At 50.4% G+C, this 11580-nt stretch overlaps 4 protein-coding genes across 4 annotated transcripts; 3 read left to right on the top strand and 1 right to left on the bottom strand.

The window, feature by feature from the left end:
- Nucleotides 1-677, top strand: EI97DRAFT_351024 (uncharacterized protein; the record flags this gene model as incomplete). The annotated part of the gene is made up of 3 exons (XM_033794841.1): nucleotides 1-158; nucleotides 291-416; nucleotides 492-677. Coding segments are annotated over 3 exons (470 nt in total), but the record flags the coding sequence as incomplete, so codon positions are not given.
- A 797-nt stretch (nucleotides 678-1474) lies between these two features.
- On the top strand, nucleotides 1475-2322 carry EI97DRAFT_458530 (D-tyrosyl-tRNA deacylase-like protein; the record flags this gene model as incomplete). The annotated part of the gene is made up of 6 exons (XM_033800918.1): nucleotides 1475-1481; nucleotides 1543-1685; nucleotides 1737-1781; nucleotides 1834-2040; nucleotides 2097-2126; nucleotides 2200-2322. The coding sequence occupies 6 exons, from the start codon at nucleotides 1475-1477 to the stop codon at nucleotides 2320-2322; spliced, it is 555 nt and encodes a 184-aa protein (XP_033654159.1).
- A 2773-nt stretch (nucleotides 2323-5095) lies between these two features.
- On the top strand, nucleotides 5096-7499 carry EI97DRAFT_450392 (P-loop containing nucleoside triphosphate hydrolase protein; the record flags this gene model as incomplete). The annotated part of the gene is made up of 4 exons (XM_033800283.1): nucleotides 5096-5431; nucleotides 5483-6187; nucleotides 6240-7074; nucleotides 7141-7499. The coding sequence occupies 4 exons, from the start codon at nucleotides 5096-5098 to the stop codon at nucleotides 7497-7499; spliced, it is 2235 nt and encodes a 744-aa protein (XP_033654158.1).
- A 381-nt stretch (nucleotides 7500-7880) lies between these two features.
- EI97DRAFT_467274 (amino acid transporter-like protein) lies at nucleotides 7881-9889 on the bottom strand (the record flags this gene model as incomplete). Its single annotated transcript, XM_033801589.1, has 5 exons — nucleotides 9633-9889; nucleotides 9500-9577; nucleotides 9286-9447; nucleotides 8895-9235; nucleotides 7881-8822 (listed from the first exon to the last, which is right to left on the bottom strand). Exons 1-5 carry the CDS (start codon nucleotides 9874-9876, stop codon nucleotides 7881-7883), a joined length of 1767 nt encoding a protein of 588 aa, XP_033654157.1. The 5' UTR covers nucleotides 9877-9889.
- Between the last annotated feature and the right edge of the window lie 1691 nt (nucleotides 9890-11580).

Raw genomic sequence — 11580 nt, 5'->3', positions numbered from 1 at the left:
GCCTCTTCTACCGTGCCTGGCATACCGCCTTCACAAAATTGAATATCATGGCGGGGTTTGAAGCTACAGGACTATCACCTCTCAACGCGGAGGTCATCCTACAAAGATTCAAATTAAAAGAGGTAGAGAGGCCCTCATCAAGTGAGAGCACTTCTTCAGTACTCTCTGCTTCAGATTGGCGCAAGATCGAAAGCTTACTACGACAAGTTGTAGAGGACGTTTACGATAGGCGCTCGCGTCAGCTCTCACAGACGATTCATACTATCGCCGTACAAAAGCAGCTTTTACAGCATGAAAATGAAAAGCTTTGCGAAGCTCTCTATTATGAAAAGAGGCGCCGTCAACGTGGCAAACCTCTCCTACTCGAAGCGCCTGCAGAATACCACGGTGGTGCCGTCTTTTGGTCTCCTACGAAGGTCAAAGAAGCTCAAAATTGCCAGGCACAAAAGGATACCGACGAAGAGGCTCTACAGCTTCAAAAGTTAGAGGAGCAACGTGCAAAGGAGCTTCAAAAGCAGGAGAAACAAGCTATACTTAAGGAGAGGGCGCGGTTACGTGTGCTTGCTAAAGAAGTACGCCTTCAACAGAAGGAGGATCAAGCCCGCGAGCGTGAGGAGCGACGTATCGCAAAACAGGTGGAAAAACAGCTCCATCAAGATCAACAGGCCTTCAAAAAGGGTAACAAACTACGTGGTAAATCTCCTTCACTGCTCCCAGCACCTCCTATGGCCCCTAAGGTGGTAGAGGTTGTTGCGATAGTTCCTAAAGATATAGTGCCCTTGGTGCCTAAGGAAACGCGTACGCGCAAAGTTCTCCCCCCACAGCGTTATCGCACCTAATTTATCGCTCCTAAACGAATTGCAAGGTGTTTTTATTCACTCCTACAAAAAATCTGACATTTTAACCATATATATGAGGCTCTATAGCTTCAATTCTGCTGGTGGTGGGCATCTCCAAATCGGGCGTTAGATGGGGCTGGGCGTTGGTTGGTGGAACACGTTAATGCATATATCTAAGAACCTACCTGTCTGCTTGAAGCTGTCGCCGATCTATACACCCTCCTGAGCACGAGTTCTACAGCTGCGCGGACCCACATGTCTTATCCACCTTCTACTTCCCATGCCTGCCTATTTGCATGTATAGAATACAGTTGAAATGCAATTTGGATGTTCCTATTAGTCCCTGCGCATATAAACGAAGCTAGAAGGGCACACTTCGTGTGTGTATCGCTTCCAGTTCTAGCACTTTACTGTGTTAGTGTCCACCGTACCCTCCTCATGCTGCTTCCGCGGTTGGGTACAACCTCCAAAAACCACTCTTCCTAAGGTTCTATGCTCTAACGCGCATCTGACCATACGTTCCATTGCTCTTTGCTAATGGGGAGCCAATAACACGACCAGTGACAATCTTTCTTTCTGCGCCTCTTCCGTTTGAGACTGGAACTTCCCTCGACCTCAACATAGACCATCACATCATGCGAGGTACGCCGCACCAGCGCTGCACCCCTGAGTCTGATTTCGAATCCGTTCTTATGCTCTCCAGCGGTTTTGCAGCGGGTGAAATCTGCCAGCGTCACCGTAGACGGAAAGCTGATATCCGAAATCGGCAAGGGTCTACTTGTACTGGCGGCAATCTCCAGAGATGACACAGAAAGAGATATAGAAGCCATGGCTCAAAAAATTCTGGTACCGCTTGACCCTTGCCACCTCCTTTATGACCACTCACACCATGCTCAGAAAGCGAAGCTCTGGGACGATGCATCCAAAGAACCCCCTGTTCGCGTGGGTGCAGTCCAGGATCCGTTGCTCCATCTGTTGAGCTGACCGGGAAAAGTGGAAGCTAGGGATAAAGGACATTGGAGGTGAAGTTCTTTGCGTGTCCCAATTCACGCTTCATGCCTCTCTGAAGAAGGGTGCGAAACCAGACTTCCACCAGTCAGCCAACGGCCTCAAAGCGAAGACTCTCTATGAAATGTTCTTCAACAGGGTGCAGGCGCTCTATTCATCCGAAAGGGTTAAAGACGGGATGTTCGCGGCCATGGTAGGCGCTGGGAGTCTCTAACGCCGCAAAGAGCTTGAACTGATTGCGTAATGCAGATGGATGTGCAACTCATCAACGATGGGCCGGTAGGTAGCCCACCCCACCCTTGGATCTGTGACGTAGGCTCAGCGAGTACAATCATTTACTGACTTTACTTAGGTTACTATACAAATAGACACGGATCCTCCAAAGTTGCAAGATCCTACGTCACTTGGTACCCCCTCCGCTTCCATCGATAATATGACTAAGATATCGAAAGAGTCGGCTGAACCGCTCGAGTAGATCCTTATTGCTGCTTTGCACCTGAACTTGCACGTTCGCAGCGGTCAGTGGCACGGAAATGCACCCAGCTGGCACCGACACCACTGCTCAGCTGAGGCCACAGTTCAAGGATAGAGATCATTAGATGTGGGTTTAAGGTTTCGTTGAAGTCAAATTAAGGTTGTTTTAGTGTCCCCGACGTGCATGGCACTTCTTCCCTTCGGACTCGTACTCTGCCCTTTATGGCAGGAGCACCAACGTGGCTACAACATGGTTGCTTATTGACACCACAAATGACTACACCACAAGCAATTCGTGACACTTACGCCCACCGCTGGCGGAGTCCACCTTATTTCCTGGGAGGGGGTGGCAAGCTTGAAACCCTGCAGTCTCGTTGAAAGGAGTACTTGCGCCTCAACCGCTGATTGTCCTATGAATGAGCACGATTGGAGTAGCGACGAAGCTTACTTTGAGGCCATGTATGCTCAGTTACGGCGGAAATGCATTGTCAGGAGCTCGAGATCTCATAAAGGGACACCTGGGATTCTGTATGTATACGACAGCTAATCTTCCGACCAGATCTATTAGCTTGCTCCGCAAGCTTGAATTCTTCCTGCGTTTGATCAATTTGGCATGTCCACCGTCTCCCGCATTTGCGGTCGAAGTTTCTACAACAAATACATCTGCAGAAGCATGGTGGAACCCGCGTTCAGTAGGGAGGCCGCCCTATCTTACCGTGGAAACTCGAATCGGAAATGTAGACGCATCTAACATAGAAATTCATTTACTTTGTGTCTTAGCTAGGGTGCTATGAGTTTCTCGACAACGTAGCCGCAGCGCTAAATATTCAATAATCTCGGACCTCGTGCATGGCAGAGGAACCACATCTCCTAGAGATTCTCCCAGAGAGCGGGCGATATGGACGAAAGGAAGGTCCCGTCACGATCCGACCGACCTTTATCACGCTAAACTTACTGTTAAACAAAGTCTGACTAACATTAAAGCCTTTTGGCCCCCATGTCTCTAGGGTTCCCCCTCTATCCTGGACTACACTCTTTCGCCTCTCAAGCACACAATATGTGAACATTAGCACTTTAACTTTCTCGGTAGAATGCTAGAGAAATATAAAGACTTAACGTGCCGTCTGCTATCAGTTGTTGGTGTCGAAAAGCACCATCCCTGGTTGGACAATCGCTCAAGCCACTAAGGAAGAAACAATGGAAAGCGAACAACTTCCGAACAATAGTAAGGGAATTTCCGTGGACGAACCACTACTATAATTTTACTGTCGAGATAAACTTTCGGCTCCAAATTTCCACAGTGCGCAGTCCTCTGTTTCGATCAATTTCAAACTTCAAGCGTACATATCTTGTGTGCTCCATTCATATGTCTATGGAGAAGGAACTAGGGTTCAGCCAGAACGAGAGCCACCCCAAAACAAGTTGTGCAACTTCAATTGTAAGCAGAAGCTCCCCCGAACGCCGGACTGTCCTACGTCCTAACATAATTTATAATAAGATGAATGAAGAAGAGATGGGATCGTTTGAAGAGCAGTTCAATGCATGCTTGAACCAGGCCAACTGGGGAAACCACACAATGCCAGGCGAATACCGGCCAGAAGCCATCGCTCGGCCCGCCAGCAAGACAGCTGATATCCAGTTCCGCTTTTCACAAGACAGATCGGAGAGCAGACGTATTGAGGGCGAGACGCAACGCGGTTTGACGTCAAGTGGGTACAACAGAATAGGCGGGTGCATGCCACATGTGAAGAATGCGAGATCCAAGCGCCTGAATGGCAACTGCTGCCACCGTCTCAACCGCATCGAATTTCCGTGATTAGGGCCTTCGTGAATGGGATGAAATGGCTTGCAAGCGGTAAGGAGTAGTTGGGGGTATTTCGTTGGCATTTATGCGCTGGCAGTGGGGGTCCTCAGTGAGGTTGTAGCACAGCCACGTCTCGTTGATATCGAAAAATCGATGGATATTTGCATACGCACCTGGGCATGGATCTGATTATAGTTGGAGTATGGTATATTTCGCATCTTACATTAAAAATTCCTAATATATTGTCTCCATGCGTTCTTTTGCTTGCAGGGTCGAAGGAAAGCCACAAGGAGCAGGAAGGGACATTTCTGCCTAGCTACGGTGCAACTGAAGGCACTCAAGTTAGTTTATTCATTATGGAAGGATAGTAAAGGTGCCCTATTGAAACGGCGTGACGATGCCTCATACAATGCTTACACGCACCTAGGTAATCTCGCAAACGGCGCTAACCTCTTACGGGGCCTTGCCCCGCCCCGAGAGCTGAGAGCTGAGACGACAAACGCGAGCCATCTTTCACCAGCCACTTCTGTTGTACCACTCCAGAACCCTCGATTCAACAAGCTTTTGATCAGTTGAGGGAGTAAAAGATGGATTCCGACAAGATTTCTCTCCAGGCCTCCGCCAAGCCTCGCTGCCGCCTCCTGCCTGCCTCCCACAGCCTCATCCAGCTGCAGGCTCCAACAGCTGCGCTCCATCGGCGGGCCTTTCTGCGCCCTCCTAATCAGCGTCCACCACGAATCACACAGCCTCTTCACCTAATCGTGCAGCTCCGTAGCGCAGGCGATCCGCGGGCCGGCTACAGCCCTGCCCTCACCGCCAGGCAGCGAAATCCGCCATATAAAAGCGCTGCTTCCCTTCGGACGGCACCATGAACTCGTCTGAATTCGACCCGGCGCAAGAAGCAGATGAATTTCCATCCCTGGTGCGATTCTACCAAGCTTTATTCAATCAACGTGCCGGCCCCGCCGGAATGGCAGCTCCGTTTCGTGTCCGTTTCCCTGTGATCCAGCTGCCAGAGTCGGGTCCTCCCAATGCCAACGGGTCTAGCAATGGCGTCGAGCACGTGACCGTAAATGGAGACGGGAGTCCCAAGGACGATGCCGCAGAGGATAGTGAACCAGAGGTGCAGTATGAGCGTGGCATGAAAAATGGCTTCAAGTCGCTCTTCGGCACCGCCGATAAGCAGAACCGCTATACGTGGAAGGAGAAGATACCGGATGACCTAGGCAAGCCTGCGGAAAACAAGAGAACTTCCAAGTGGGCACTGATCGTGCGGAAGGTGAGAAAGTATAACGACCCGTCCAAGGCAAGTATCACGTCACTCGTCTGCAAGCACCACTCTGCTAACGCCTTCAAGGTGCTCGAGATCCACTCGATTGCGGTGCAGAGCCCGCTGTTGAAGAAACTGCTCGCGGGAGTCCTGAAAGGCTACCCAGGAATTACGCCGACTCTTGAGAGACTGGAGTTTGGAGGCCGCTTCGAACCCCTCATTCACCGATGGGAAGAATTACAAAACGCTATCGACGGCCTTGGAAGCGAGACCGAGGATGATCGTACCACCAAAGCGCATGCCATGTTGCTGAAGGAAGTTTTGATGGACGAATTCCAGTCCCTTATCGAAACATCGCAAGATATGAAGAGAAAGAAGGTTATGACGTTCGAGCACCTTTGGACCCTCTTCCAGCCCGGCTCCCTCGTCTACATGCGCAACGATGGCCAGGAGACGGCTCTTCACATGCAAGAAGCGAAGTATGGCGTAGACGCCAAAGGCTTACCCGTATTCTGGGTCATCGGGAGATATGTTGATTATGATGGCACGAGATTCGGATATCAAAAGCTCAACGTCTCAATATCTGCGTATAGCGGGACTCGTCCTATCAACTCTCTGGCCGTCTTTCCACTCGAATATCACCACGATGCCGAAGGTCTGAGAACCCGGTTGGTTGAACGTGGAGCGCGTGTGGAAGCACTTGCTGGACCCAGTTACCGAGCTTATGATGGAATGGCCTGGAGGCTCAACGACCAGACTTTGGCAAAGGATAAGTATAACGTCAAGGGCAGAGTAAGTGACTCGGGACAAAATTCCGTAGCGGAAGGCTGACGATAGCCCACAGATAATGATCGACACGTACGGTTGGAACCGCTTCAATCCTGCACATGCTGTGTATGTTTCTCCGCTGACGCAGAAGCAATTCCATGGCCGAGCTCCGTCTGGTCGTCTGCCGCCTCCTCTTGGTTCGCTCATTCCCCCACCAGCAGGTATCCCGCCTCCACTCCCCCCAATTCCCCCTCTACCCGGTTCCATCGATCTGGATTCAGGCAATAATGAACCCGACGCTGCAGATGACTACGTAGAGGAGAATGATTGCGGTGAGATGCCGTTTGACGGAAAGTTTGCTAGCGAGGATGAGGTCACACAGAAAATCCCGCTTACCACAGAGCAGAAGCTGATTTGCTCGCCGGTCCTGCGCGGCTATAGCCTGAAGCACAAACTCTGGCTGAATTTCTTCGTGAATTGCGTGGAAGAAATACAATTCCAGACGGATGCATTCGAGAAGCTTGTGCTACCTGAGAATCAAAAGGAGCTTATTCTTGGCTTCACGGAGACACAGGTCAAGTGCAAGGGTCTCTTTGACGACTTCATTCAGGGCAAAGGCCGTGGGATGATTATCCTGCTTTGTGGTCCCCCAGGTGTTGGTAAGACGTTGACGGCGGAGGCCGTGGCTGAGGAGATGCGCGTCCCCTTGTATGCAATGAGCGCTGGCGATCTCGGTTTGATGCCCCGCGCCGTCGAGAGCCAACTGCAGCAAGCGCTTGAAATATGCACGCGCTTCTCCGCTTGCTTATTACTCGATGAAGCGGACATATTCTTGGAGAAGCGGTCCCTTCACGAAATCGAGCGGAATAAACTCGTATCTATCTTTCTACGGGTATTAGAGTATTACGAAGGTAAGATTCTCTCTTTAACGTCAAGCCTCCGGAAAGTTCATGGCACCCTTGCTCACTACATTTTAGGCATCATGTTCCTCACCACGAATCGGGTCGAGACGTTTGATCCAGCTTTCGCTTCCCGGATCCATATCAGCATCAACTACCCAGAGCTCTCCATGGACTCTCGTACCAAGGTCTGGAAGAATTTCCTGGAGGCTTCGCCCCAGGAGCACACGATCACTTCCAAGGAGCTTGCTTCGCTGAGTCGCATGAATCTCAACGGTCGGCAGATCAAGAATATCCTGAAGATCGCTCGCCTGCTCGCTTCTCGGAAGAACGAGAAGCTGCGTCATGACCATATCATGACCACTTTGGAAGTGACCCAGCATCTTCATAATGAGTCCCAGATCTCTGACAGGACGCGTGAGACTCTTTATCACTAGTGACTCGGTGCGGCCGACACGGTTAGGCCTAGGGCTGAGGGCAATGAACTTTACGAATCAGAGGGATTTGGGCGTCATAGGAATGGATTTGGGAGGAGTTTGACGGTTCAGCCTAGATCGAAGACCTAGGCGTTTATAACGAGTGCAAAATCAAATATCTGGTAAATGAATAGCTTCGCTGTTGTGCTCTGCTTCAATAGGTGACAAGTGACGATCCAACCTGGAGAACATAAAGGTAATATTACGTTAGTACTTGAAAGGAGTAGCTGTTCGCTTCACAATATTCCGTCGATACAAGGAAGTGATATACAAGAATAGTATACTCCAATTGTGGACATGAGGCAGCGGCAGCTTTTCCGTCGCCGAGAGGCCAACGATCCATTATGCCTTCTCTTCCAGCCCATGATGAACCTGTGTAACCCCATCCTTAACCTTTACCCTCCTAATCAAACGTCTCCCGTCGGCTTGTCCAACCCCACCCACCGCCTCAAACAATACATTTCCCGCGTCATCATGCGTCCTATCCCATTCTTCGACTTCCGCCTCCGGCACCCTCCTCAACACATGCGTAACGCTCCCATCCTGCTCCGAAACCAGCGTCTCCGTCCTGATAGCATAATATTTCCACTTCGGCAACCACTTGATCCAGAAAAGATAGTAAAGCCCCATTCCCAGCATCAGCCCGATGCCGACGGCACAGTACGTTGCGTACCAGAACGACACGTCCCCGCCATCATCAGGCGGATACCACGGCATGATGAGCAAAAACAGACACACAGCGGCCGAGAAGATGAGCGCAGAGTGCCAGGCCTGGAAAGCCGCGGGTGGCAACCCCGCCTTCTTCCGTCGATACCGGAGGTAATAGATGCCGACGACCATGAGGAAGAGGAAGACGGAGTCCGGGTACGAGCGCAGGTCGACGAGGAAGTTGAAGGCATCGCCGAAGGGGAGGGCGAGGATGACGATGCATGTCAAGGCCCATTTTAACACGATGGGGGCGAAGGGCGTGCCGAAGGGACGGGTGGATGCCCAGAGATGCGGGTACGGTATCACCCCTTGTCTGGCGCACTCCCTGATCATGCGCGTGCTGCCGATGATGACGGCCATGATGTTCCCTGCGGCAGAGACCGCGATGAGAGCTGGTAAACCTTTGGCGGACGGGCCGAAGACTGCTTCGAAGAAGAGGGCGGCGGTTAGCGTGTCGGAGTTGAGGATGTCTGAGGCTGGGACTGCGGCGAAGTAGGCGACATTTGCGAGAATGTAGAGAATGGATACTATGAGGAGGGAGAGGGGCGCGATGCGTTTGAGCGTGCGGAAGGGGTTCTGCGGTGGTTAGTGTGAGTTCGGGTTCAGAGTAGCGAGACATCGTCAGTGACTTGCCTTGATTTCAGCTACGACGTTGAACGCATTGGAGTAACCCGTATAGGCGAAGTTGATGTTGACCAACGCATTCACGATCCCATTTCCGTTATTGGTCACTTTTTTGAAGCTGTCGCGAAAATTCGCGTGCGGGTCCGTTACACTGGTCCTGCCATCTAGTACCGCGAATCCCGTGCAGACGATGAACAGCAGAATGATCAGCTTGACGGCTGAGATTAAGTTCATGAGTCTAATGGACCAGCGTGTCGAGATCAAGCATAGGATTGCTAGGAATGTATATGAGGCTAGGGCCAGGCCTTTGTGAGCCCATTCGGTGGCTTGGTACTGCGCAGCGCGAAAGATGTATCTTGAGAGCACTGGTTCGATCAGCTTCCGCCAGTGGAGATAGATGACTGAATTAACATACCCACTGCATTGCTGCTCGAGAACGAGAACGCGACAACGAAGAAAGCGTATGCTGTGGGAAACAAGAAAACGGGTCTTGGGTACGCTTGCTCAAGATATGTCACTTGCCCGCCAGAACGGCTCGGAAACATAGAGGCGTATTCAAGATACACCGCGAGGCCCGCTTGTAGTAGAGTTAGTGCAACTTCGCATATCGAGACGTCGCATAGATTTACCAGCTGCGATAAGCGCCCCAAAAACCCAGTAAAGTAAACTCAGGCCCACAGAATCCAGGGCCCGTAAAATGGATCCCGCTACACAAAGTCAACTCTTTGTCTTCTTCGCGCAACGGCACACCACACTACTCACGAGTGCTGAAAATTCCCGTTCCCACCATCTGGCTTACGTTGAGGAAGAGGATGCCGGCCCATCCAACGTGGTACCCTAAAGGACTCACTTGCTCTACGGGCGCTCCATTTGGATCTTGAAAAACGCGGATGCCATCAACGACGACCTCATCGCCGATTTGCGTATTCTTTTCCTTCGCTTCTCCAAGACTGACGTCTGAATCCGTGGACCAGAACAGCTTCTTCAACGTCGCCGCCGCCGCCATTGCAACTCTGAAGGCCAGCGGTGGCGATAATCCAAGATGGGAGAACTCAACGTCTTAAAGGCTGAGCACCCTATAGATAAGGATTCTCTATCCTATAAGTTATATGTTGTGCTTCCGGAGCTAATTTATTGCACCATGTCCTCGGGTGAGCACGTGTATTGCTTCAGTTCTTGCATCATCGTCCTCACGGCCAAGGGAGCCAAAAGTGGAAGGAGGAAGTGCTGCAAGGTATGCAGCATATCTGTTGGAAAGGATCGGAGACAGTGTCTTAAGGGGCTTGTTTGTCTGTGCCGCGATGGTGGAATTTAAGGCTCGTTCAACGCGATACTCCAGATGTGGTACGATTCTGGAGATGCCGAAGGCAGGGGTGGTGCACCGTACTACATGAAGAGAACATGAGCTTTCGTAGCCACTCTCGACGGTCTTGGCTTGCCCATCCGGCCATTGAAGAGACAGGATTTTGCTGGTTCTACACACTAGACTGTCGTTAATTGTAGATATCACTTACTGAGCTAGAGTTGAGGGCAAGGACCAGCCGCTGCACTGATCCTCCCTACTACTATTCCATCGGATTCGGTTGGGATTAGAACAGCTCGCCTAATTAGATTTGATAATCTCGATTCTAAGCTAGACTTGAGCATTTTTGTCGTTTATACTGAGTCGCTGACGCTCGTGTTGCTTGAATCTACTGTATGCGTTGATCCGCGGATTGAGTGGCGGCTTTCCACGCGTCTAATAGACACTCACGAATCTTGAAAATCAGAGTGTTATAATGCAATTCGCCCTATGTTACAGCTGGGAGCTTAATCCTTCCTTGCGCGTAACAGAGCGTCGTTAGGATTTCAGACACGGTACGGATGCTTCAACACTTAAGTAGCTAGTGTTGAGGATACTGTGCCGGACTTCGTGACTGCGGGCCGTTATTTGTGCTTTCATGGAGGCTTCAACGCCGATTAGATGCAAGACGACATCTGGATACACTACTTTCCTATCGCCTGGCCGTACATTACAATATATCAGGAGAAAGGATATGGTATTTATACTGCCTGGAGTCAACCGTTTACTACGGAACAGACACTCAGCATGTGCTACGTCATTTAAGCAATAGAATTCGTTTTAGCGATGTTGACCTGCGGAATTGTAGGTGCAATACGCTGGCTATAATTCTTAGGCCTAGAAATATCAACGCTCGAATATAGGAGCGCATCTTCAAAAAAAGGTCGATAATTCTGTACACTAAGAACCTGCGTAAGACAAGCCTCTAAAGCTGCGTCGTACAAGATAGTAGTTACGCGCTACCTAAACTAATTCCTAGAGAGATCTCGACAGGAATCTATTCAGGGAAAGCTGCCGTAAGACTACTATAAGGGAACGTCCCGTGTTAAATATTAGAGGGTAAAGGTACACATCACTTTGACCAGGGTAACAAATGTAGATGAACGTTGAATGGCAGCTTCTTTTAATACACGTGCAAGTCTTGGAGGATATTTGCGCTCCATGAAACACGTTTTGTCGACCCAACATTGTCTTGAAACGTGCGCTATATGGATTCTGGACTGCTACGGCATCCCTTGAATGACGTGTTAATTGAGAAATTCTACATTTCAGAGACGTCCATGGCAGGTCAAAGTGCGATTGGCTGCACATGCGTATAAGACAGCATTCCGGTACCGCATATTCAGCATTATAGAACTTCATTTGAGG

The sequence above is a fragment of the Westerdykella ornata genome (genome assembly GCF_010094085.1).
Source record: "Westerdykella ornata strain CBS 379.55 unplaced genomic scaffold EI97scaffold_10, whole genome shotgun sequence".
In the NCBI taxonomy this organism is placed as follows: domain Eukaryota; kingdom Fungi; phylum Ascomycota; class Dothideomycetes; order Pleosporales; family Sporormiaceae; genus Westerdykella; species Westerdykella ornata.
The sequence above is the reverse complement of the archived record's forward strand: the minus strand, read 5'-3'. Positions and strand labels throughout refer to the sequence as shown.